This window comes from Oncorhynchus keta, unplaced genomic scaffold, assembly GCF_023373465.1.
Source record: "Oncorhynchus keta strain PuntledgeMale-10-30-2019 unplaced genomic scaffold, Oket_V2 Un_contig_2990_pilon_pilon, whole genome shotgun sequence".
NCBI lineage: Eukaryota > Metazoa > Chordata > Actinopteri > Salmoniformes > Salmonidae > Oncorhynchus > Oncorhynchus keta.
In genome coordinates, this window is record NW_026286786.1 from 27,501 (window position 1) to 52,653 (window position 25,153).

At 48.2% G+C, this 25,153-nt stretch overlaps 1 protein-coding gene across 1 annotated transcript in view; it reads left to right on the forward strand.

Annotated features, from left to right (window-relative positions):
• Positions 1 to 25,153, forward strand: part of LOC127923475 (pre-mRNA 3'-end-processing factor FIP1-like) — a 44,381-nt gene that overhangs the window by 1,833 nt on the left and 17,395 nt on the right. Inside the window, 3 exon segments of the mRNA XM_052507550.1 lie at positions 1,818 to 1,881; positions 3,639 to 3,745; positions 12,569 to 12,633. Coding sequence (XP_052363510.1) covers positions 1,818 to 1,881; positions 3,639 to 3,745; positions 12,569 to 12,633 — 236 coding nt within the window.

The window sequence follows — 25,153 nt, forward strand, 5'->3', positions numbered from 1 at the left end:
GAATGTGTTGGTGATATTTCAGTCCTCAGTCTGAATGTTTTGATGATATTTCAGTCCTCAGTCTGAATGTGTTGGTGATATTCCTCAGTCAGTCAGTCCTCAGTCTGAATGTTTTGATGATATTTCAGTCCTCAGTCTGAATGAATTTTGATGATATTTCAGTCCTCAGTCTGAATGTTTTGGATGATATTTCAGTCCTCAGTCTGAATGTTTTGGTGATATTTCAGTCCTCAGTCTGAATGTTTTGTTGATGATATTTCTGAATGTGTTGGTGATATTTCAGTCCTCAGTCTGAATGTTTTGGTGATATTTCAGTCCTCAGTCTGAATGTGTTGATGATATTTCAGTCCTCAGTCTGAATGTGTTGGTGATATTTCAGTCCTCAGTCTGAATGTGTTGATGATATTTCAGTCCTCAGTCTGAATGTGTTGGTGATATTTCAGTCCTCAGTCTGAATAATGTTTTGATGATATTTCAGTCCTCAGTCTGAATGTGTTGGTGATATTTCAGTCCTCAGTCTGAATGTGTTGGTGATATTTCAGTCCTCAGTCTGAATGTGTTGGTGATATTTCAGTCCTCAGTCTGAATGTGTTGGTGATATTTCAGTCCTCAGTCTGAATGTGTTGATGATATTTCAGTCCTCAGTCTGAATGTTTTGGTGATATTTCAGTCCTCAGTCTGAATGTTTTGGTGATATTTCAGTCCTCAGTCTGAATGTTTTGGTGATATTTCAGTCCTCAGTCTGAATGTTTTGGTGATATTTCAGTCCTCAGTCTGAATGTGTTGGTGATATTTCAGTCCTCAGTCTGAATGTGTTGGTGATATTTCAGTCCTCAGTCTGAATGTGTTGGTGATATTTCAGTCCTCAGTCTGAATGTTTTGATGATATTTCAGTCCTCAGTCTGAATGTGTTGATGATATTTCAGTCCTCAGTCTGAATGTTTTGATGATATTTCAGTCCTCAGTCTGATATTTCAGTCCTCAGTCTGAGTGTTTTGATGATATTTACATCCTCAGTCTGAATGTGTTGATGATATTTCAGTCCTCAGTCTGAATGTGTTGATGATATTTCAGTCCTCAGTCTGAATGTTTTGGTGATATTTCAGTCCTCAGTCTGAATGTTTTGATGATATTTCAGTCCTCAGTCTGAATGTGTTGATGATATTTCAGTCCTCAGTCTGAGTGTTTTGATGATATTTCAGTCCTCAGTCTGAATGTTTTGATGATATTTACATCCTCAGTCTGAATGTGTTGATGATATTTCAGTCCTCAGTCTGAATGTGCTGGTGATATTTCAGTCCTCAGTCTGAATGTTTTGGTGATATTTCAGTCCTCAGTCTGAATGTTTTGGTGATATTTCCATCCTCAGTCTGAATGTTTTGGTGATATTTCAGTCCTCAGTCTGAATGTTTTGATGATATTTCAGTCCTCAGTCTGAATGTGTTGATGATATTTCAGTCCTCAGTCTGAATGTTTTGGTGATATTTCAGTCCTCAGTCTGAATGTTTTGGTGATATTTCAGTCCTCAGTCTGAATGTTTTGGTGATATTTCAGTCCTCAGTCTGAATGTTTTGATGATATTTCAGTCCTCAGTCTGAATGTGTTTGTGATATTTCAGTCCTCAGTCTGAATGTGTTGGTGATATTTCAGTCCTCAGTCTGAATGTGTTGATGATATTTCAGTCCTCAGTCTGAATGTGTTGGTGATATTTCAGTCCTCAGTCTGAATGTGTTGGTGATATTTCAGTCCTCAGTCTGAATGTATTGATGATATTTCAGTCCTCAGTTTGAATGTTTTGATGATATTTCCATCCTCAGTGCACCTATTCCTGCTACTGAGTCAGAAGAGGCAGCTACTACAGGCAATGGAGTGGAAGCTCAGGTAAGACCTCTTCCCCCTGTGTGTCCCAAATCGCACCCTATTCCCCTGTCGTGCACCAAGTTTGACCGAAGTAGTGCACTATATAGGGAATAGGGTGCCATAGGGCTCTGGTCTAAAGTAGTGCCCTATATAGGGAATAGGGTGCCACAGGGCTCTGGTCTAAAGTAGTGCACTATATAGGGAATAGGGTGCCACAGGTCTCTGGTGCAGTAGTGCACTATATAGGGAATAGGGTGCCATAGGGAATAGGGCCACAGGTCTCTGGTCTAAAGTAGTGCCCTATATAGGGAATAGGGTGCCACAGGGCTCTGGTCTAAAGTAGTGCACTATATAGGGAATAGGGTGCCATCCTCAGGGCTCTGGTCTAAAGTAGTGGTATATAGGGAATAGGGCTCTGGTCTAAAGTAGTGCACTATATAGGGAATAGGGTGCCACGGGGCTCTGGTCTAAAGTAGTGCACTATATAGGGAATAGGGTGCCACAGGGCTCTGGTCTAAAGTAGTGCACTATATAGGGAATAGGGTGCCATAGGGCTCTGGTCTAAAGTAGTGCCCTATATATGGAATAGGGCTCTGGTCTAAAGTAGTGCTCTATATAGGGTGCCATAGGGCTCTGGTCTAAAGTAGTGCCCTATATAGGGAATAGGGTGCCATTTGTGACCGAGGGGCAGTGTTTCTCCTATCGTTGTCGATGCAAGGCGGGGTGAATTGGGATTTGTGTGTAATTAAGGTCTGGAGTTTCTCCTGGTCAGTTCATGTGGTCTGGAAACACTCCAGGACCTACTGTGTTATGTGTTCAGGAGATGGGTTCTGATCCGGGTTTCTGTCTCTCTCTGTTTGTTTCTCTCTCCTCCCCCTTCTCTCTCTTTCCCTCCCTCTTTTTCCATCTCTCTCCCTACTATCCCCCTTCCCTCTCTTTCCCTCTCCATCCCCTCTCTCTCCTCCCCCTTCTCTCTCATTCCCTCCCTCTTTTTCCATCTCTCCCTATCCCCCTTCCCTCTCTTTCCCCATCCATCCCCCCTCTCTCTCCATCCCCCCTCTCTCTCCTCCCCCTTCTCTCTCATTCCCTCCCTCTTTTTCCATCTCTCCCTACTATCCCCCTTCCCTCTCTTTCCCCTCTCCACCCCCCTCTCTCTCCCCCTCTCTCCATCTCTCTCCCTATCCCCCTTCCCTCTCTTTCCCTCTCCATCCCCCTCTCCCTCCCCTCTCTCCATCTCTCTCCCTATCCCCCTTCCCTCTCCATCCCCCTCTCTTCATCTCTCTCCCTATCCCTCTCTTCATCTCTCCCCTCCCTACCCCTCTCTTCATCTCTCTCCCTATCCCCCTTCCCTCTCTTTCCCTCTCCATCCCCCTCTCTCTCCTCCCCTTCTCTCTCATTCCCTCCTCTTTTTCCATCTCTCTCCCTACTATCCCCCTTCCCTCTCTTTCCCTCTCCACCCCCCTCTCTCTCCCCCTCTCTCCATCTCTCTCCCTATCCCCCTTCCCTCTCTTTCCCCTCCATCCCCCCTCTCTCTCTCCCCCTCTCTCCATCTCTCTCCCTATCCCCCTTCCCTCTTTCCCTCTCTTCATCTCTCTTTATCCCTCTCTTCATCTCTCTCCCTACCCCTCTCTTCATCTCTCTCCCTATCCCCCTTCCCTCTCTTTCCCTCTCCATCCCCCCTCTCTCTCTCCCCTCTCTCCATCTCTCTCCCTATCCCCCTTCCCTCTCTTTCCCCCTCCATCCCCCCTCTCTCTCTCCTCCCACTCTCTCTTTCTCAGGAGAAGGAGCCAGGAGATGATGACGACAGTGATAGCGACAGCGATGATGATGACGATGATGTTCGTGTCACCATCGGAGACATCAAGACCGGAGCCCCACAGTACACGTAAGTGTCTTTAAAGTAGAGGTCCCTACAGTACACGTCTTTAAAGTAGAGGTCCCTACAGTACACGTCTTTAAAGTAGAGGTCCCTACAGTACACGTAAGTGTCTTTAAAGTAGAGGTCCCTACAGTACACGTAAGTGTCTTTAAAGTAGAGGTCCCCACAGTACACGTCTTTAAAGTAGAGGTCCCCACAGTACACGTCTTTAAAGTAGAGGTCCCTACAGTACACGTCTTTAAAGTAGAGATCCCCACAGTACACGTCTTTAAAGTAGAGGTCCCTACAGTACACGTCTTTAAAGTAGAGATCCCTACAGTACACGTCTTTAAAGTAGAGGTCCCTACAGTACACGTCTTTAAAGTAGAGGTCCCTACAGTACACGTGCGCGTCTTTAAAGTAGAGGTCCCCACAGTACACGTGCGCGTCAACGGCGATACCGATTATTGGAGAACCAAAAAAAAGCCGATACCGATTTGTATATATGTATTTGTAATAATGACAATTATAACAATACCGAATGAACACTTTTATTTTAACTTAGTATAATACATAAATAAAAAATCAATATAGTCTCAAATAAATAATCAAACGTGTTCAATTTGGTTTAAATAATGCAAAAACACAGTGTTGGAGAAGAAAGTAAAAGTGCAATATTTGCCATGTAAGAAAGCTAACGTTTCAGTTCCTTGCTCAGAACATGAGAACATATGAAAGGTGGTGGTTCCTTTTTAACATGAGTCTTCAATATTCCCAGTTAAGAAGCTTTAGGTTGTAGTTATTATAGGTCTATTTCTCTCTATAGCATTTGTATTTCATATACCTTTGACTATTGGATGTTCTAATAGTTGTTCTAATTGCCACCCTATTGGATGTTCTAATAGGTGTTCTAATTGCCACCCTATTGGATGTTCTAATTGCCACCCTATTGGATGTTCTAATAGGTGTTCTAATTGCCACCCTATTGGATGTTCTAATAGTTGTTCTAATTGCCACCCTATTGGATGTTCTAATTGCCACCCTATTGGATGTTCTAATTGCCACCCTATTGGATGTTCTAATTGCCACCCTATTGGATGTTCTAATAGTTGTTCTAATTGCCACCCTATTGGATGTTCTAATAGTTGTTCTAATTGCCACCCTATTGGATGTTCTAATAGTTGTTCTAATTGCCACCCTATTGGATGTTCTAATAGGTGTTCTAATTGCCATCCTATTGGATGTTCTAATAGTTGTTCTAATTGCCATCCTATTGGATGTTCTAATAGTTGTTCTAATTGCCATCCTATTGGATGTTCTAATAGTTGTTCTAATTGCCATCCTATTGGATGTTCTAATAGTTGTTCTAATTGCCATCCTATTGGATGTTCTAATAGTTGTTCTAATTGCCACCCTATTGGATGTTCTAATAGTTGTTCTAATTGCCACCCTATTGGATGTTCTAATAGTTGTTCTAATTGCCACCCTATTGGATGTTCTAATAGGTGTTCTAATTGCCATCCTATTGGATGTTCTAATAGTTGTTCTAATTGCCATCCTATTGGATGTTCTAATAGTTGTTCTAATTGCCATCCTATTGGATGTTCTAATAGTTGTTCTAATTGCCACCCTATTGGATGTTCTAATAGTTGTTCTAATTGCCACCCTATTGGATGTTCTAATAGTTGTTCTAATTGCCATCCTATTGGATGTTCTAATAGTTGTTCTAATTGCCACCCTATTGGATGTTCTAATAGTTGTTCTAATTGCCATCCTATTGGATGTTCTAATAGTTGTTCTAATTGCCATCCTATTGATGTTCTAATAGGTGTTCTAATTGCCACCCTATTGGATGTTCTAATAGGTGTTCTAACTGCCACCCTATTGGATGTTCTAATAGTTGTTCTAATTGCCACCCTATTGGATGTTCTAATAGGTGTTCTAATTGCCATCCTATTGGATGTTCTAATAGGTGTTCTAATTGCCACCCTATTGGATGTTCTAATAGTTGTTCTAACTGCCATCCTATTGGATGTTCTAATAGGTGTTCTAATTGCCACCCTATTGGATGTTCTAATAGTTGTTCTAATTGCCACCCTATTGGATGTTCTAATAGTTGTTCTAACTGCCATCCTATTGGATGTTCTAATAGTTGTTCTAATTGCCACCCTATTGGATGTTCTAATAGTTGTTCTAATTGCCACCCTATTGGATGTTCTAATAGTTGTTCTAATTGCCATCCTAATCTTGGGAGTTGATAGGCTTGAAGTCGTAAACAGCGCAATGCTTGAAGCACAGCGAAGAGCTGCTGGCAAACGCCGTTAAAGTGCTGTTTAAATGAATGTTTACGAGCCTGCTGCTGCCTACCAACGCTCAGTCAGACTGCTCTATCAAATATCAAATCATAGACTTAATTATAATATAATAAACACACGCAAATACCAGCTTTATGTAATTAATATGGTCAAATCCAGAAACTATAATTTCTGGGTCAAATGTTTTAATTTTTATAAACATGAATTTCTTTTAATTAAATATGCAGGTTTAAAAAATATATACTGTTGTTTTGATTTAAAGAAAGGCATTGGTGTTTAGGGTTAGGTACATTGGTGTTTAGGGTTAGGTACATTGGTGTTTAGGGTTAGGTACATTGGTGTTTAGGGTTAGGTACATTGGTGTTTAGGGTTAGGTACATTGGTGTTTAGGGTTAGGTACATTGGTGTTTAGGGTTAGGTACATTGGTGTTTAGGGTTAGGTACATTGGTGTTTAGGGTTAGGTACATTGGTGTTTAGGGTTAGGTACATTGGTGTTTATAGTTAGGTACATTGGTGTTTAGGGTTAGGTACATTGGTGTTTATGGTTAGGTACATTGGTGTTTAGGGTTAGGTACATTGGTGTTTATAGTTAGGTACATTGGTGTTTAGGATTAGGTACATTGGTGTTTAGGGTTAGGTACATTGGTGTTTATAGTTAGGTATATTGGTGTTTAGGGTTAGGTACATTGGTGTTTAGGGTTAGGTACATTGGTGTTTATAGTTAGGTACATTGGTGTTTAGGGTTAGGTACATTGGTGTTTAGGGTTGGGTACATTGGTGTTTAGGGTTAGGTACATTGGTGTTTATAGTTAGGTATATTGGTGTTTAGGGTTAGGTACATTGGTGTTTAGGGTTAGGTACATTGGTGTTTATAGTTAGGTACATTGGTGTTTAGGGTTAGGTACATTGGTGTTTAGGGTTGGGTACATTGGTGTTTAGGGTTAGGTACATTGGTGTTTATAGTCAGGTACATTGGTGTTTAGGGTTAGGTACATTGGTGTTTAGGGTTAGGTACATTGGTGTTTAGGGTTAGGTACATTGGTGTTTAGGGTTGGGTACATTGGTGTTTAGGGTTAGGTACATTGGTGTTTAGGGTTGGGTACATTGGTGTTTAGGGTTAGGTACATTGGTGTTTAGGGTTAGGTACATTGGTGTTTATAGTTAGGTACATTGGTGTTTAGGGTTGGGTACATTGGTGTTTAGGGTTAGGTACATTGGTGTTTAGGGTTGGGTACATTGGTGTTTAGGGTTAGGTACATTGGTGTTTAGGGTTAGGTACATTGGTGTTTAGGGTTAGGTACATTGGTGTTTAGGGTTGGGTACATTGGTGTTTAGGGTTGGGTACATTGGTGTTTAGGGTTAGGTACATTGGTGTTTATAGTTAGGTACATTGGTGTTTAGGGTTAGATACATTGGTGTTTAGGGTTAGGTACATTGGTGTTTATAGTTAGGTACATTGGTGTTTAGGGTTAGGTACATTGGTGTTTAGGGTTAGGTACATTGGTGTTTATAGTTAGGTACATTGGTGTTTATAGTTAGGTACATTGGTGTTTATAGTTAGGTACATTGGTGTTTAGGGTTAGGTACATTGGTGTTTAGGGTTGGGTACATTGGTGTTTAGGGTTAGGTACATTGGTGTTTATAGTTAGGTACATTGGTGTTTAGGGTTAGGTACATTGGTGTTTAGGGTTAGGTACATTGGTGTTTATGGTTAGGTACATTGGTGTTTAGGGTTAGGTACATTGGTGTTTAGGGTTGGGTACATTGGTGTTTATAGTTAGGTACATTGGTGTTTAGGGTTAGGTACATTGGTGTTTAGAGTTAGGTACATTGGTGTTTAGGGTTGGGTACATTGGTGTTTAGGGTTGGGTACATTGGTGTTTAGGGTTAGGTACATTGGTGTTTAGGGTTAGGTACATTGGTGTTTAGGGTTGGGTACATTGGTGTTTAGGGTTAGGTACATTGGTGTTTAGGGTTAGGTACATTGGTGTTTAGGGTTAGGTACATTGGTGTTTAGGGTTAGGTACATTGGTGTTTAGGGTTAGGTACATTGGTGTTAGGTACATTGGTGGGTTAGGTACATTGGTGTTTTTAGTTAGGTACATTGGTGTTTAGGGTTAGGTACATTGGTGTTTAGGGTTAGGTACATTGGTGTTTAGGGTTAGGTACATTGGTGTTTAGGGTTAGGTACATTGGTGTTTAGGGTTAGGTACATTGGTGTTTAGGGTTAGGTACATTGGTGTTTAGGGTTAGGTACATTGGTGTTTAGGGTTAGGTACATTACATTGGTGTTTAGGGTTAGGTACATTGTGTTTAGGGTTAGGTACATTGGTGTTTAGGGTTAGGTACATTGGTGTTTATTGGGTTAGGTACATTGGTGTTTATAGTTAGGTACATTGGTGTTTAGGGTTAGGTACATTGGTGTTTAGGGTTAGGTACATTGGTGTTTAGGTTAGGTACATTGGTGTTTAGGGTTATTGGGTTTTAGGTACATTGGTGTTTAGGGTTAGGTACATTGGTGTTTAGGGTTAGGTACATTGGTGTTTAGGGTTAGGTACATTGGTGTTTAGGTTAGGTACATTGGTGTTTAGGGTTAGGTACATTGGTGTTTTATTGGTGTTAGGGTTAGGTACATTGGTGTTTAGGGTTAGGTACATTGGTGTGTTTAGTAGTTAGGTACATTGGTGTTTATAGTTAGGTACATTGGTGTTTAGGGTTAGGTACATTGGTGTTTAGGGTTAGGTACATTGGTGTTTAGGGTTAGGTACATTGGTGTTTAGGGTTAGGTACATTGGTGTTTAGGGTTAGGTACATTGGTGTTTAGGGTTAGGTACATTGGTGTTTAGGGTTAGGTACATTGGTGTTTAGGGTTAGGTACATTGGTGTTTAGGGTTAGGTACATTGGTGTTTAGGGTTAGGTACATTGGTGTTTAGGGTTAGGTACATTGGTGTTTAGGGTTGGGTACATTGGTGTTTAGGGTTAGGTACATTGGTGTTTAGGGTTAGGTACATTGGTGTTTAGGGTTAGGTACATTGGTGTTTGGGTTACCTGGTACAAGTAGGCTGTGATTGATTAACAGGCACCGCATTGATACCTGTTTAGGTAGGCTTGTGATTGGATGATAAATTAACAGGCACCGCATTGATACCTGTTTACATAGGCTTGTGATTGGATGGCAAATTAACAGGCACCGCATTGATGATTTGTTTAGGGCTAGTTAAACTAGTAATATCATCAGCATTGTGTAGTTAACTGTAATTATGTTAAGATTGATTGTTTTTTTTTTTTACAAGATAAATTTCATGTTAGCTACGGTCTTTAGAGGGATAGTTCACCCGTAATGTCTTTAAAGGTATAGTTCACCCGTAATGTCTTTAAAGGGATAGTTACCCGTAATGTCTTTAAAGGTATAGTTCACCCGTAATGTCTTTAAAGGGATAGTTCATTAATGTCTTTAAAGGTATAGTTCACCGTAATGTCTTTAAAGGGATAGTTCACCCGTTGTCTTTAAAGGGATAGTTACCCGTAATGTCTTTAAAGGGATAGTTCACCCGTAATGTCTTTAAAGGGATAGCTCACCCGTAATGTCTTTAAAGGGATAGTTCACCCGTAATGTCTTTAAAGGTATAGTTCACCCGTAATGTCTTTAAAGGGTGTTTATGTCTTTAAAGGGATAGTTCATTGTAATGTCTTTAAAGGGATAGTTCACCCGTAATGTCTTTAAAGGTTTAGTTCACCCGTAATGTCTTTAAAGGGATAGTTCACCCGTAATGTCTTTAAAGGGATAGCTCACCCGTAATGTCTTTAAAGGGATAGCTCACATTGTCTTTAAAGGGATAGTTCACCCGTAATGTCTTTAAAGGGATAGTTCACCCGTAATGTCTTTAAAGGTATAGTTCACCCGTAATGTGTTTAAAGGGATAGTTCACCCGTAATGTCTTTAAAGGGATAGCTCACCCGTAATGTCTTTAAAGGGATAGTTCACCCGTAATGTCTTTAAAGGTATAGTTCACCCGTAATGTCTTTAAAGGGATAGCTCACCCGTAATGTCTTTAAAGGGATAGCTCACCCGTAATGTCTTTAAAGGTATAGTTCACCCGTAATGTCTTTAAAGGGATAGTTCACCCGTAATGTCTTTAAAGGGATAGTTCACCCGTAATGTCTTTAAAGGGATAGTTCACCCGTAATGTCTTTAGAGGGATAGTTCACCCGTAATGTCTTTAGAGGGATAGTTCACCCGTAATGTCTTTAAAGGGATAGTTCACCCGTAATGTCTTTAAAGGGATAGTTCACCCGTAATGTCTTTAAAGGGATAGTTCACCCGTAATGTCTTTAAAGGGATAGCTCACCCGTAATGTCTTTAAAGGGATAGCTCACCATTAATGTCTTTAAAGGTATAGTTCACCCGTAATGTCTTTAAAGGGATAGTTCACCGTAATGTCTTTAAAGGGATAGTTCACCCGTAATGTCTTTAAAGGGATAGTTCACCCGTAATGTCTTTAAAGGTTTAGTTCACCCGTAATGTCTTTAAAGGTTTAGTTCACCCGTAATGTCTTTAAAGGGATAGCTCACCCGTAATGTCTTTAAAGGGATAGTTCACCCGTAATGTCTTTAAAGGGATAGTTCACCCGTAATGTCTTTAAAGGGATAGCTCACCCGTAATGTCTTTAAAGGGATAGCTCACCCGTAATGTCTTTAAAGGGATAGTTCACCCGTAATGTCTTTAAAGGGATAGTTCACCCGTAATGTCTTTAAAGGTATAGTTCACCCATAATGTCTTTAAAGGGATAGTTCACCCGTAATGTCTTTAAAGGGATAGCTCACCCGTAATGTCTTTAAAGGTATAGTTCACCCGTAATGTCTTTAAAGGGATAGCTCACCCGTAATGTCTTTAAAGGGATAAGGTCTTTAGTTAGGATAGTTCACCCGTAATGTCTTTAAATAATGTCTTTAAAGGGATAGCTCACCCGTAATGTCTTTAAAGGGATAGTTCACCCGTAATGTCTTTAAAGGGATAGTTCACCCGTAATGTCTTTAAAGGGATAGTTCACCCGTAATGTCTTTAAAGGGATAGCTCACCCGTAATGTCTTTAAAGGGATAGCTCACCCGTAATGTCTTTAAAGGGATAGTTCACCCGTAATGTCTTTAAAGGGATAGTTCACCCGTAATGTCTTTAAAGGGATAGTTCACCCGTAATGTCTTTAAAGGGATAGCTCACCCGTAATGTCTTTAAAGGGATAGTTCACCCGTAATGTCTTTAAAGGGATAGTTCACCCGTAATGTCTTTAAAGGGATAGTTCACCCGTAATGTCTTTAAAGGGATAGCTCACCCGTAATGTCTTTAAAGGGATAGTTCACCCGTAATGTCTTTAAAGGGATAGTTCACCCGTAATGTCTTTAAAGGGATAGTTCACCCGTAATGTCTTTAAAGGGATAGTTCACCCGTAATGTCTTTAGAGGGATAGTTCACCCGTAATGTCTTTAAAGGGATAGTTCACCCGTAATGTCTTTAGAGGGATAGTTCACCCGTAATGTCTTTAGAGGGATAGTTCACCCGTAATGTCTTTAGAGGGATAGTTCACCCGTAATGTCTTTAAAGGGATAGTTCATTGTAATTTTTTAAAGGGATAGTTCACCCGTAATGTCTTTAAAGGGATAGTTCACCCGTAATGTCTTTAAAGGGATAGTTCACCCGTAATGTCTTTAAAGGGATAGTCTTTAGAGGGATCACCCTGTAATGTCTTTAAAGGGATAGTTCACCCGTAATGTCTTTAAAGGGATAGTTCACCCGTAATGTCTTTAAAGGGATAGTTCACCCGTAATGTCTTTAAAGGGATAGTTCACCCGTAATGTCTTTAAAGGGATAGTTCACCCGTAATGTCTTTAAAGGGATAGTTCACCCGTAATGTCTTTAAAGGGATAGTTCACCCGTAATGTCTTTAGAGGGATAGTTCACCCGTAATGTCTTTAAAGGGATAGTTCACCCGTAATGTCTTTAAAGGGATAGCTCACCCGTAATGTCTTTAAAGGGATAGTTCACCCGTAATGTCTTTAAAGGGATAGTTCACCCGTAATGTCTTTAAAGGGATAGTTCACCCGTAATGTCTAAGCCGATCTGACCGTATTATTCCCAGATAAGGGGTTTCAAGTACAGCTGATGAGCCTGAATTCATCTATTGTATTTCACAGCCTTTGACGCTGTTGTTGACATGTCTGGGTTGTTGTTGTTGACATGTCTGGGTTGTTGTTGTTGTTGTTGACATGTCTGGTTTGTTGTTGTTGTTGTTGACATGTCTTGTTTGTTGTTGTTGTTGTTGACATGTCTGGGTTGTTGTTGTTGTTGTTGACATGTCTTGTTTGTTGTTGTTGACATGTCTTGTTTGTTGTTGTTGACATGTCTGGTTTGTTGTTGTTGTTGTTGACATGTCTGGTTTGTTGTTGTTGTTGTTGACATGTCTGGTTTGTTGTTGTTGTTGTTGACATGTCTGGTTTGTTGTTGTTGTTGTTGACATGGTCTGGTTTGTTGTTGTAGAACGTATGGAGTGGCTCCTGTTAACCTGAACATAAAGACAGCGGGAGCCAGACCCTATGGAACAGGTACTGTAGTGTTCTGTTCTTCACCTGTTCTATACACTTTACACAGTGGCCACAACTACATTAACTACATTAACTATAGACACGGGCCGACATGGAGTGGGAAATGTAAAGTACAGGCTAATAGAGGTGTCCATTCCCACTGCCATAGGTGTCCGTTCCCACTGCCATAGGTGTCCATTCCCACTGCCATAGGTGTCCCTTCCCACCACCAGAGGTGTCCATTCCCACTGCCATAGGTGTCCATTCCCACTGCCATAGGTGTCCATTCCTACCGCCATAGGTGTCCATTCCCACTGCCATGGGTGTCCATTCCCACTGCCATAGGTGTCCATTCCCACTGCCATAGGTGTCCATTCCTACCGCCATAGGTGTCCATTCCCACTGCCATGGGTGTCCATTCCTACCGCCATAGGTGTCCATTCCCACTGCCATAGGTGTCCTTCCTACCGCCATAGGTGTCCATTCCCACTGCCATAGGTGTCCATTCCTACCGCCATAGGTGTCCATTCCCACTGCCATAGGTGTCCATTCCCACTGCCATGGGTGTCCATTCCCACTGCCATAGGTGTCCATTCCCACTGCCATAGGTGTCCATTCCTACCGCCATAGGTGTCCATTCCCACTGCCATGGGTGTCCATTCCCACCACCATAGGTGTCCATTCCCACTGCCATAGGTGTCCATTCCCACTGCCATAGGTGTCCATTCACTGCCATAGGTGTCCATTCCCACCACCATAGGTGTCCATTCCCACTGCCATGGGTGTCCATTCCCACCACCATAGGTGTCCATTCCCACTGCCATAGGTGTCCATTCCCACTGCCATAGGTGTCCTTCCCACCACCATAGGTGTCCATTCCCACTGCCATGGGTGTCCATTCCCACCACCATAGGTGTCCATTCCCACTGCCATGGGTGTCCATTCCCACCACCATAGGTGTCCATTCCCACTGCCATGGGTGTCCATTCCCACTGCCATAGGTGTCCATTCCCACTGCCATAGGTGTCCATTCCCACCGCCATAGGTGTCCATTCCCACTGCCATAGGTGTCCATTCCCACCGCCATGGGTGTCCATTCCCACCGCCATAGGTGTCCATTCCCACTGCCATAGGTGTCCATTCCCACTGCCATAGGTGTCCATTCCCACTGCCATAGGTGTCCATTCCCACCGCCATAGGTGTCCATTCCCACTGCCATAGGTGTCCATTCCCACTGCCATGGGTGTCCATTCCCACCACCATAGGTGTCCATTCCCACCGCCATAGGTGTCCATTCCCACTGCCATAGGTGTCCATTCCCACTGCCATAGGTGTCCATTCCCACCGCCATAGGTGTCCATTCCCACCGCCATGGGTGTCCATTCCCACCACCATAGGTGTCCATTCCCACCGCCATAGGTGTCCATTCCCACTGCCATAGGTGTCCATTCCCACCGCCATGGGTGTCCATTCCCACCACCATAGGTGTCCATTCCCACCACCATAGGTGTCCATTCCCACTGCCATGGGTGTCCATTCCCACCGCCATAGGTGTCCATTCCCACTGCCATGGGTGTCCATTCCCACTGCCATGGGTGTCCATTCCCACCACCATAGGTGTCCATTCCACCGCCATGGGTGTCCATTCCCACCACCATAGGTGTCCATTCCCACCGCCATAGGTGTCCATTCCCACCACCATAGGTGTCCATTCCCACTGCCATAGGTGTCCATTCCCACTGCCATAGGTGTCCATTCCCACCGCCATAGGTGTCCATTCCCACCACCATAGGTGTCCATTCCCACCGCCATAGGTGTCCATTCCCACTGCCATAGGTGTCCATTCCCACCGCCATAGGTGTCCATTCCCACTGCCATAGGTGTCCATTCCCACTGCCATGGGTGTCCATTCCCACTGCCATAGGTGTCCATTCCCACCACCATAGGTGTCCATTCCCACCACCATAGGTGTCCATTCCCACTGCCATAGGTGTCCATTCCCACCACCATAGGTGTCCATTCCCACCACCATAGGTGTCCATTCCCACCACCATAGGTGTCCATTCCCACCGCCATAGGTGTCCATTCCCACTGCCATAGGTGTCCATTCCCACCGCCATAGGTGTCCATTCCCACCGCCATAGGTGTCCATTCCCACTGCCATAGGTGTCCATTCCCACCACCATAGGTGTCCATTCCCACTGCCATAGGTGTCCATTCCCACTGCCATAGGTGTCCATTCCCACCACCATAGGTGTCCATTCCCACTGCCATAGGTGTCCATTCCCACTGCCATGGGTGTCCATTCCCACTGCCATAGGTGTCCATTCCCACCGCCATAGGTGTCCATTCCCACTGCCATAGGTGTCCATTCCCACCACCATAGGTGTCCATTCCCACTGCCATAGGTGTCCATTCCCACTGCCATAGGTGTCCATTCCCACTGCCATAGGTGTCCATTCCCACCGCCATAGGTGTCCATTCCCACTGCCATAGGTGTCCATTCCCACCACCATAGGTGTCCATTCCCACTGCCATAGGTGTCCATTCCCACTGCCATAGGTGTCCATTCCCACCGCCATAGGTGTCCATTCCCACCACCATAGGTGTCCATTCCCACCGCCATAGGTGTCCATTCCCACCACCATAGGTGTCCATTCCCACCACCATAGGTGTCCATTCCCACCGCCATAGGTGTCCATTCCCACCACCATAGGTGTCCATTCCCACTGCCATAGGTGTCCATTCCCACCGCCATAGGTGTCCATTCCCACCGCCATAGGTGTCCATTCCCACTGCCATAGGTGTCCATTCCCACCGCCATAGGTGTCCATTCCCACTGCCATAGGTGTCCATTCCCACTGCCATAGGTGTCCATTCCCACCACCATAGGTGTCCATTCCCACTGCCATAGGTGTCCATTCCCACTGCCATGGGTGTCCATTCCCACCGCCATAGGTGTCCATTCCCACTGCCATAGGTGTCCATTCCCACCACCATAGGTGTCCAGTCCCACCGCCATAGGTGTCCATTCCCACTGCCATGGGGGTCCATTCCCACCGCCATAGGTGTCCATTCCCACTGCCATGGGTGTCCATTCCCACCACCATAGGTGTCCATTCCCACTGCCATGGGTGTCCATTCCCACTGCCATGGGTGTCCATTCCCACCTGCCATGGGTGTCCATTCACTGCCATGGGTGTCCATTCCCACCACCATAGGTGTCCATTCCCACCACCATAGGTGTCCATTCCCACTGCCATGGGTGTCCATTCCCACTGCCATGGGGTCCATTCCCACTGCCATAGGTGTCCATTCCCACTGCCATAGGTGTCCATTCCCACTGCCATGGGTGTCCATTCCCACCACCATAGGTGTCCATTCCCACTGCCATAGGTGTCCATTCCCACTGCCATAGGTGTCCATTCCCACTGCCATAGGTGTCCATTCCCACTGCCATGGGTGTCCATTCCCACCACCATAGGTGTCCATTCCCACCACCATAGGTGTCCATTCCCACCACCATGTCTTGATAGGTGTCCATTCCCACTGCCATAGGTGTCCATTCCCACCACCATAGGTGTCCATTCCCACCACCATAGGTGTCCATTCCCACCGCCATAGGTGTCCATTCCCTAGGTGTCCATTCCCACTGCCATGGGTGTCCATTCCCACCGCCATGGGTGTCCATTCCCACTGCCATAGGTGTCCATTCCCACTGCCATAGGTGTCCATTCCCACTGCCATAGGTGTCCATTCCCACTGCCATAGGTGTCCATTCCCACTGCCATAGGTGTCCATTCCCACTGCCATGGGTGTCCATTCCCACTGCCATAGGTGTCCATTCCCACTGCCATGGGTGTCCATTCCCACCGCCATAGGTGTCCATTCCCACTGCCATGGGTGTCCATTCCTACCGCCATAGGTGTCCATTCCCACTGCCATAGGTGTCCATTCCTACCGCCATAGGTGTCCATTCCCACTGCCATAGGTGTCCATTCCCACTGCCATAGGTGTCCATTCCCACTGCCATAGGTGTCCATTCCCACTGCCATGGGTGTCCATTCCCACTGCCATAGGTGTCCATTCCCACTGCCATAGGTGTCCATTCCCACCGCCATAGGTGTCCATTCCCACCGCCATGGGTGTCCATTCCCACCACCATAGGTGTCCATTCCCACCACCATAGGTGTCCATTCCCACTGCCATAGGTGTCCATTCCCACCACCATAGGTGTCCATTCCCACTGCCATAGGTGTCCATTCCCACCGCCATAGGTGTCCATTCCCACTGCCATAGGTGTCCATTCCCACTGCCATGGGTGTCCATTCCCACCACCATAGGTGTCCATTCCCACTGCCATAGGTGTCCATTCCCACTGCCATAGGTGTCCATTCCCACCACCATAGGTGTCCATTCCCACTGCCATAGGTGTCCATTCCCACTGCCATAGGTGTCCATTCCCACCGCCATAGGTGTCCATTCCCACTGCCATAGGTGTCCATTCCCACTGCCATGGGTGTCCATTCCCACCACCATAGGTGTCCATTCCCACTGCCATAGGTGTCCAGTCCCACCACCATAGGTGTCCAGTCTCACCACCATGGGTGTCCATTCCCACCACCATAGGTGTCCATTCCCACTGCCATAGGTGTCCATTCCCACCACCATAGGTGTCCATTCCCACTGCCATGGGTGTCCATTCCCACTGCCATGGGTGTCCATTCCCACCACCATAGGTGTCCATTCCCACCACCATAGGTGTCCATTCCCATCACCATGGGGGTCCATTCCCACCACCATAGGTGTCCATTCCCACTGCCATAGGTGTCCATTCCCACACCATAGGTGTCCATTCCCACTGCCATGGGTGTCCATTCCCACCACCATAGGTGTCCATTCCCACTGCCATAGGTGTCCATTCCCACACCATAGGTGTCCATTCCCACTGCCATAGGTGTCCATTCCCACCACCATAGGTGTCCATTCCCACCACCATAGGTGTCCATTCCCACCACCATAGGTGTCCATTCCCACCACCATGTCATAGGTGTCCATTCCCACTGCCATAGGTGTCCATTCCCACCACCATAGGTGTCCATTCCCACCACCATAGGTGTCCATTCCCACCGCCATAGGTGTCCATTCCCACCGCCATAGGTGTCCATTCCCACCCCATAGGTGTCCATTCCCACTGCCATGGGTGTCCATTCGCCATGGGTGTCCATTCACTGCCATAGGTGTCCATTCCCACTGCCATAGGTGTCCATTCCCACCACCATAGGTGTCCATTCCCACTGCCATAGGTGTCCATTCCCACTGCCATAGGTGTCCATTCCCACTGCCATAGGTGTCCATTCCCACTGCCATAGGTGTCCATTCCCACTGCCATAGGTGTCCATTCCCACTGCCATAGGTGTCCATTCCCACTGCCATAGGTGTCCATTCCCACTGCCATAGGTGTCCATTCCCACCACCATAGGTGTCCATTCCCACCACCATAGGTGTCCATTCCCACCGCCATAGGTGTCCATTCCCACTGCCATAGGTGTCCATTCCCACTGCCATAGGTGTCCATTCCCACCACCATAGGTGTCCATTCCCACTGCCATAGGTGTCCATTCCCACTGCCATAGGTGTCCATTCCCACCGCCATAGGTGTCCATTCCCACAGCCATGGGTGTCCATTCCCACCGCCATAGGTGTCCATTCCCACTGCCATAGGTGTCCATTCCACCGCCATAGGTGTCCATTCCCACTGCCATAGGTGTCCATTCCCACCGCCATAGGTGTCCATTCCCACTGCCATAGGTGTCCATTCCCACTGCCATAGGTGTCCATTCCCACTGCCATAGGTGTCCATTCCCACTGCCATAGGTGTCCATTCCTACCGCCATAGGTGTCCATTCCCACTGCCATAGGTGTCCATTCCCACCACCATAGGTGTCCATTCCCACTGCCATAGGTGTCCATTCCCACTGCCATAGGTGTCCATTCCCACTGCCATAGGTGTCCCTTCCCACCACCATAGGTGTCCATTCCCACTGCCATGGGTGTCCATTCCCACCACCATAGGTGTCCATTCCCACTGCCATAGGTGTCCATTCCCACCACCATAGGTGTCCATTCCCACCACCATAGGTGTCCAGTCCCACCACCATAGGTGTCCATTCCCACCACCATAGGTGTCCATTCCCACTGCCATGGGGGTCCATTCCCACCACCATAGGTGTCCATTCCCACTGCCATGGGTGTCCATTCCCACTGCCATAGGTGTCCATTCCCACTGCCATAGGTGTCCATTCCCACCACCATAGGTGTCCATTCCCACCACCATAGGTGTCCATTCCCACCACCATGGGTGTCCATTCCCACCACCATAGGTGTCCATTCCCACTGCCATAGGTGTCCATTCCCACTGCCATAGGTGTCCATTCCCACTGCCATAGGTGTCCATTCCCACCGCCATAGGTGTCCATTCCCACTGCCATAGGTGTCCATTCCCACTGCCATGGGTGTCCATTCCCACCACCATAGGTGTCCATTCCCACCGCCATAGGTGTCCATTCCCACTGCCATAGGTGTCCATTCCCACTGCCATAGGTGTCCATTCCCACCGCCATGGGTGTCCATTCCCACCGCCATGGGTGTCCATTCCCACCACCATAGGTGTCCATTCCCACCGCCATAGGTGTCCATTCCCACCGCCATAGGTGTCCATTCCCACCACCATGGGTGTCCATTCCCACCACCATAGGTGTCCATTCCCACCACCATAGGTGTCCATTCCCACCACCATAGGTGTCCATTCCCACTGCCATGGGTGTCCATTCCCACCGCCATAGGTGTCCATTCCCACTGCCATAGGTGTCCATTCCCACTGCCATAGGTGTCCATTCCCACCACCATAGGTGTCCATTCCCACCACCATGGGTGTCCATTCCCACCACCATAGGTGTCCATTCCCACCACCATAGGTGTCCATTCCCACCACCATAGGTGTCCATTCCCACTGCCATAGGTGTCCATTCCCACTGCCATAGGTGTCCATTCCCACCACCATAGGTGTCCATTCCCACCACCATAGGTGTCCATTCCCACCGCCATAGGTGTCCATTCCCACTGCCATAGGTGTCCATTCCCACCGCCATAGGTGTCCATTCCCACCACCATAGGTGTCCATTCCCACACCATAGGTGTCCATTCCCACCGCCATAGGTGTCCATTCCCACTGCCATAGGTGTCCATTCCCACCACCATAGGTGTCCATTCCCACCGCCATAGGTGTCCATTCCCACCACCATAGGTGTCCATTCCCACCACCATAGGTGTCCATTCCCACCGCCATAGGTGTCCATTCCCACCGCCATAGGTGTCCATTCCCACTGCCATAGGTGTCCATTCCCACTGCCATAGGTGTCCATTCCCACCGCCATAGGTGTCCATTCCCACCACCATAGGTGTCCATTCCCACCACCATAGGTGTCCATTCCCACTGCCATAGGTGTCCATTCCCACTGCCATAGGTGTCCATTCCCACCACCATAGGTGTCCATTCCCACTGCCATGGGTGTCCATTCCCACTGCCATAGGTGTCCATTCCCACTGCCATAGGTGTCCATTCCCACCGCCATAGGTGTCCATTCCCACCACCATAGGTGTCCATTCCCACTGCCATAGGTGTCCATTCCCACTGCCATAGGTGTCCATTCCCACTGCCATAGGTGTCCATTCCCACTGCCATAGGTGTCCATTCCCACTGCCATAGGTGTCCATTCCCACCACCATAGGTGTCCATTCCCACTGCCATAGGTGTCCATTCCCACTGCCATGGGTGTCCATTCCCACTGCCATGGGTGTCCATTCCCACCACCATAGGTGTCCATTCCCACCACCATAGGTGTCCATTCCCACCACCATAGGTGTCCATTCCCACCACCATAGGTGTCCATTCCCACCGCCATAGGTGTCCATTCCCACCACCATAGGTGTCCATTCCCACTGCCATAGGTGTCCATTCCCACCGCCATAGGTGTCCATTCCCACCGCCATAGGTGTCCATTCCCACTGCCATGGGTGTCCATTCCCACCACCATAGGTGTCCATTCCCACTGCCATAGGTGTCCATTCCCACTGCCATAGGTGTCCATTCCCACCACCATAGGTGTCCATTCCCACTGCCATAGGTGTCCATTCCCACTGCCATGGGTGTCCATTCCCACCGCCATAGGTGTCCATTCCCACTGCCATAGGTGTCCATTCCCACTGCCATAGGTGTCCATTCCCACCGCCATAGGTGTCCATTCCCACTGCCATAGGTGTCCATTCCCACTGCCATAGGTGTCCATTCCCACTGCCATAGGTGTCCATTCCCACCACCATAGGTGTCCATTCCCACTGCCATGGGTGTCCATTCCCACTGCCATAGGTGTCCATTCCCACTGCCATGGGTGTCCATTCCCACTGCCATGGGTGTCCATTCCCACCACCATAGGTGTCCATTCCCACCACCATAGGTGTCCATTCCCACTGCCATGGGTGTCCATTCCCACCACCATAGGTGTCCATTCACCACCATAGGTGTCCATTCCCACCGCCATAGGTGTCCATTCCCACCACCATAGGTGTCCATTCCCACTGCCATAGGTGTCCATTCCCACCACCATAGGTGTCCATTCCCACCGCCATAGGTGTCCATTCCCACCACCATAGGTGTCCATTCCCACCGCCATAGGTGTCCATTCCCACTGCCATAGGTGTCCATTCCCACTGCCATAGGTGTCCATTCCCACCACCATAGGTGTCCATTCCCACTGCCATAGGTGTCCATTCCCACTGCCATGGGTGTCCATTCCCACCGCCATAGGTGTCCATTCCCACTGCCATAGGTGTCCATTCCCACTGCCATGGGTGTCCATTCCCACCGCCATAGGTGTCCATTCCCACTGCCATGGGTGTCCATTCCCACTGCCATAGGTGTCCATTCCCACTGCCATGGGTGTCCATTCCCACCACCATAGGTGTCCATTCCCACTGCCATAGGTGTCCATTCCCACCGCCATAGGTGTCCATTCCCACTGCCATAGGTGTCCATTCCCACTGCCATAGGTGTCCATTCCACCACCATAGGTGTCCATTCCCACCACCATAGGTGTCCATTCCCACTGCCATAGGGGTCCATTCCCACTGCCATAGGGGTCCATTCCCACTGCCATAGGTGTCCATTCCCACTGCCATAGGTGTCCATTCCCACTGCCATAGGTGTCCATTCCCACCACCATAGGTGTCCATTCCCACTGCCATAGGTGTCCATTCCCACTGCCATAGGTGTCCATTCCCACTGCCATAGGTGTCCATTCCCACTGCCATGGGTGTCCATTCCCACCACCATAGGTGTCCATTCCCACCACCATAGGTGTCCATTCCCACTGCCATAGGTGTCCATTCCCACTGCCATAGGTGTCCATTCCCACCACCATAGGTGTCCATTCCCACCACCATAGGTGTCCATTCCCACCGCCATAGGTGTCCATTCCCACCGCCATAGGTGTCCATTCCCACCACCATAGGTGTCCATTCCCACTGCCATAGGTGTCCATTCCCACCGCCATAGGTGTCCATTCCCACTGCCATAGGTGTCCATTCCCACTGCCATAGGTGTCCATTCCCACTGCCATAGGTGTCCATTCCCACTGCCATAGGTGTCCATTCCCACTGCCATAGGTGTCCATTCCCACTGCCATAGGTGTCCATTCCCACTGCCATAGGTGTCCATTCCCACTGCCATAGGTGTCCATTCCCACCACCATAGGTGTCCATTCCCACTGCCATAGGTGTCCATTCCCACTGCCATAGGTGTCCATTCCCACCACCATAGGTGTCCATTCCCACCACCATAGGTGTCCATTCCCACCACCATAGGTGTCCATTCCCACCACCATAGGTGTCCATTCCCACTGCCATAGGTGTCCATTCCCACTGCAATGGGTGTCCATTCCCACTGCCATGGGTGTCCATTCCCACCACCATAGGTGTCCATTCCCACCACCATAGGTGTCCATTCCCACCACCATAGGTGTCCATTCCCACCACCATAGGTGTCCATTCCCACTGCCATGGGGGTCCATTCCCACCACCATAGGTGTCCATTCCCACTGCCATGGGTGTCCATTCCCACTGCCATAGGTGTCCATTCCCACTGCCATAGGTGTCCATTCCCACCGCCATAGGTGTCCATTCCCACCGCCATAGGTGTCCATTCCCACTGCCATAGGTGTCCATTCCCACTGCCATAGGTGTCCATTCCCACCTGCCATAGGTGTCCATTCCCACTGCCATAGGTGTCCATTCCCACTGCCATAGGTGTCCATTCCCACTGCCATAGGTGTCCATTCCCACCACCATAGGTGTCCATTCCCACTGCCATAGGTGTCCATTCCCACTGCCATAGGTGTCCATTCCCACTGCCATGGGTGTCCATTCCCACCACCATAGGTGTCCATTCCCACTGCCATAGGTGTCCATTCCCACTGCCATAGGTGTCCATTCCCACTGCCATAGGTGTCCATTCCCACTGCCATAGGTGTCCATTCCCACTGCCATAGGTGTCCATTCCCACTGCCATAGGTGTCCATTCCCACTGCCATAGGTGTCCATTCCCACTGCCATAGGTGTCCATTCCCACTGCCATAGGTGTCCATTCCCACTGCCATAGGTGTCCATTCCCACTGCCATAGGTGTCCATTCCCACTGCCATAGGTGTCCATTCCCACTGCCATAGGTGTCCATTCCCACTGCCATAGGTGTCCAGTCCCACTGCCATAGGTGTCCCACTGCCAGGTTCATTCCCACTGCCATGGGTGTCCATTCCCACTGCCATAGGTGTCCATTCCCACTGCCATAGGTGTCCATTCCCACTGCCATGGGTGTCCATTCCCACCGCCATAGGTGTCCATTCCCACTGCCATAGGTGTCCATTCCCACTGCCATGGGTGTCCATTCCCACCGCCATGGGTGTCCATTCCCACCGCCATGGGTGTCCAGTCCCACCGCCATAGGTGTCCAGTCCCACCGCCATAGGTGTCCATTCCCACCACCATAGGTGTCCATTCCCACTGCCATAGGTGTCCAGTCCCACCGCCATAGGTGTCCAGTCCCACCACCATAGGTGTCCATTCCCACCACCATAGGTGTCCAGTCCCACCACCATGTCTTGATAGGTGTCCAGTCTCACCACCATAGGTGTCCAGTCCCACCACCATAGGTGTCCATTCCCACCACCATAGGTGTCCATTCCCACTGCCATAGGTGTCCATTCCCACTGCCATAGGTGTCCATTCCCACTGCCATAGGTGTCCAGTCCCACCACCATAGGTGTCCATTCCCACTGCCATGGGTGTCCATTCCCACCACCATAGGTGTCCATTCCCACTGCCATAGGTGTCCATTCCCACCACCATAGGTGTCCATTCCCACTGCCATAGGTGTCCATTCCCACTGCCATAGGTGTCCATTCCCACCACCATAGGTGTCCATTCCCACCGCCATAGGTGTCCATTCCCACTGCCATAGGTGTCCATTCCCACCACCATAGGTGTCCATTCCCACCGCCATAGGTGTCCATTCCCACTGCCATAGGTGTCCATTCCCACCACCATAGGTGTCCATTCCCACCACCATGTCTTGATAGGTGTCCATTCCCACCGCCATAGGTGTCCATTCCCACTGCCATAGGTGTCCATTCCCACTGCCATAGGTGTCCAGTCCCACCACTATAGGTGTCCATTCCCACCACCATAGGTGTCCAGTCCCACCACCATAGGTGTCCATTCCCTAGGTGTCCATTCCCACTGCCATAGGTGTCCATTCCCACCACCATGGGTGTCCATTCCCACCACCATAGGTGTCCATTCCCACCACCATAGGTGTCCATTCCCACCACCATAGGTGTCCATTCCCACCACCCATAGGTGTCCATTCCCACTGCCATAGGTGTCCATTCCCACACCATAGGTGTCCAGTCCCACCACCATAGGTGTCCATTCCCACCACCGCCATAGGTGTCCATTCCCACTGCCATAGGTGTCCATTCCCACCACCATAGGTGTCCATTCCCACCACCATAGGTGTCCATTCCCACCACCATAGGTGTCCATTCCCACCACCATAGGTGTCCATTCCCACCACCATAGGTGTCCATTCCCACCACCATAGGTGTCCAGTCCCACCACCATAGGTGTCCATTCCCACCGCCAGGTGTCCCACTGCCATAGGTGTCCATTCCCACTGCCATAGGTGTCCATTCCCACTGCCATAGGTGTCCAGTCCCACCACCATAGGTGTCCAGTCCCACCACCATAGGTGTCCATTCCCACCACCATAGGTGTCCATTCCCACCACCATAGGTGTCCATTCCCACCACCATAGGTGTCCAGTCCCACCACCATAGGTGTCCATTCCCACCACCATAGGTGTCCATTCCCACCACCATAGGTGTCCATTCCCACCACCATAGGTGTCCATTCCCACCACCATAGGTGTC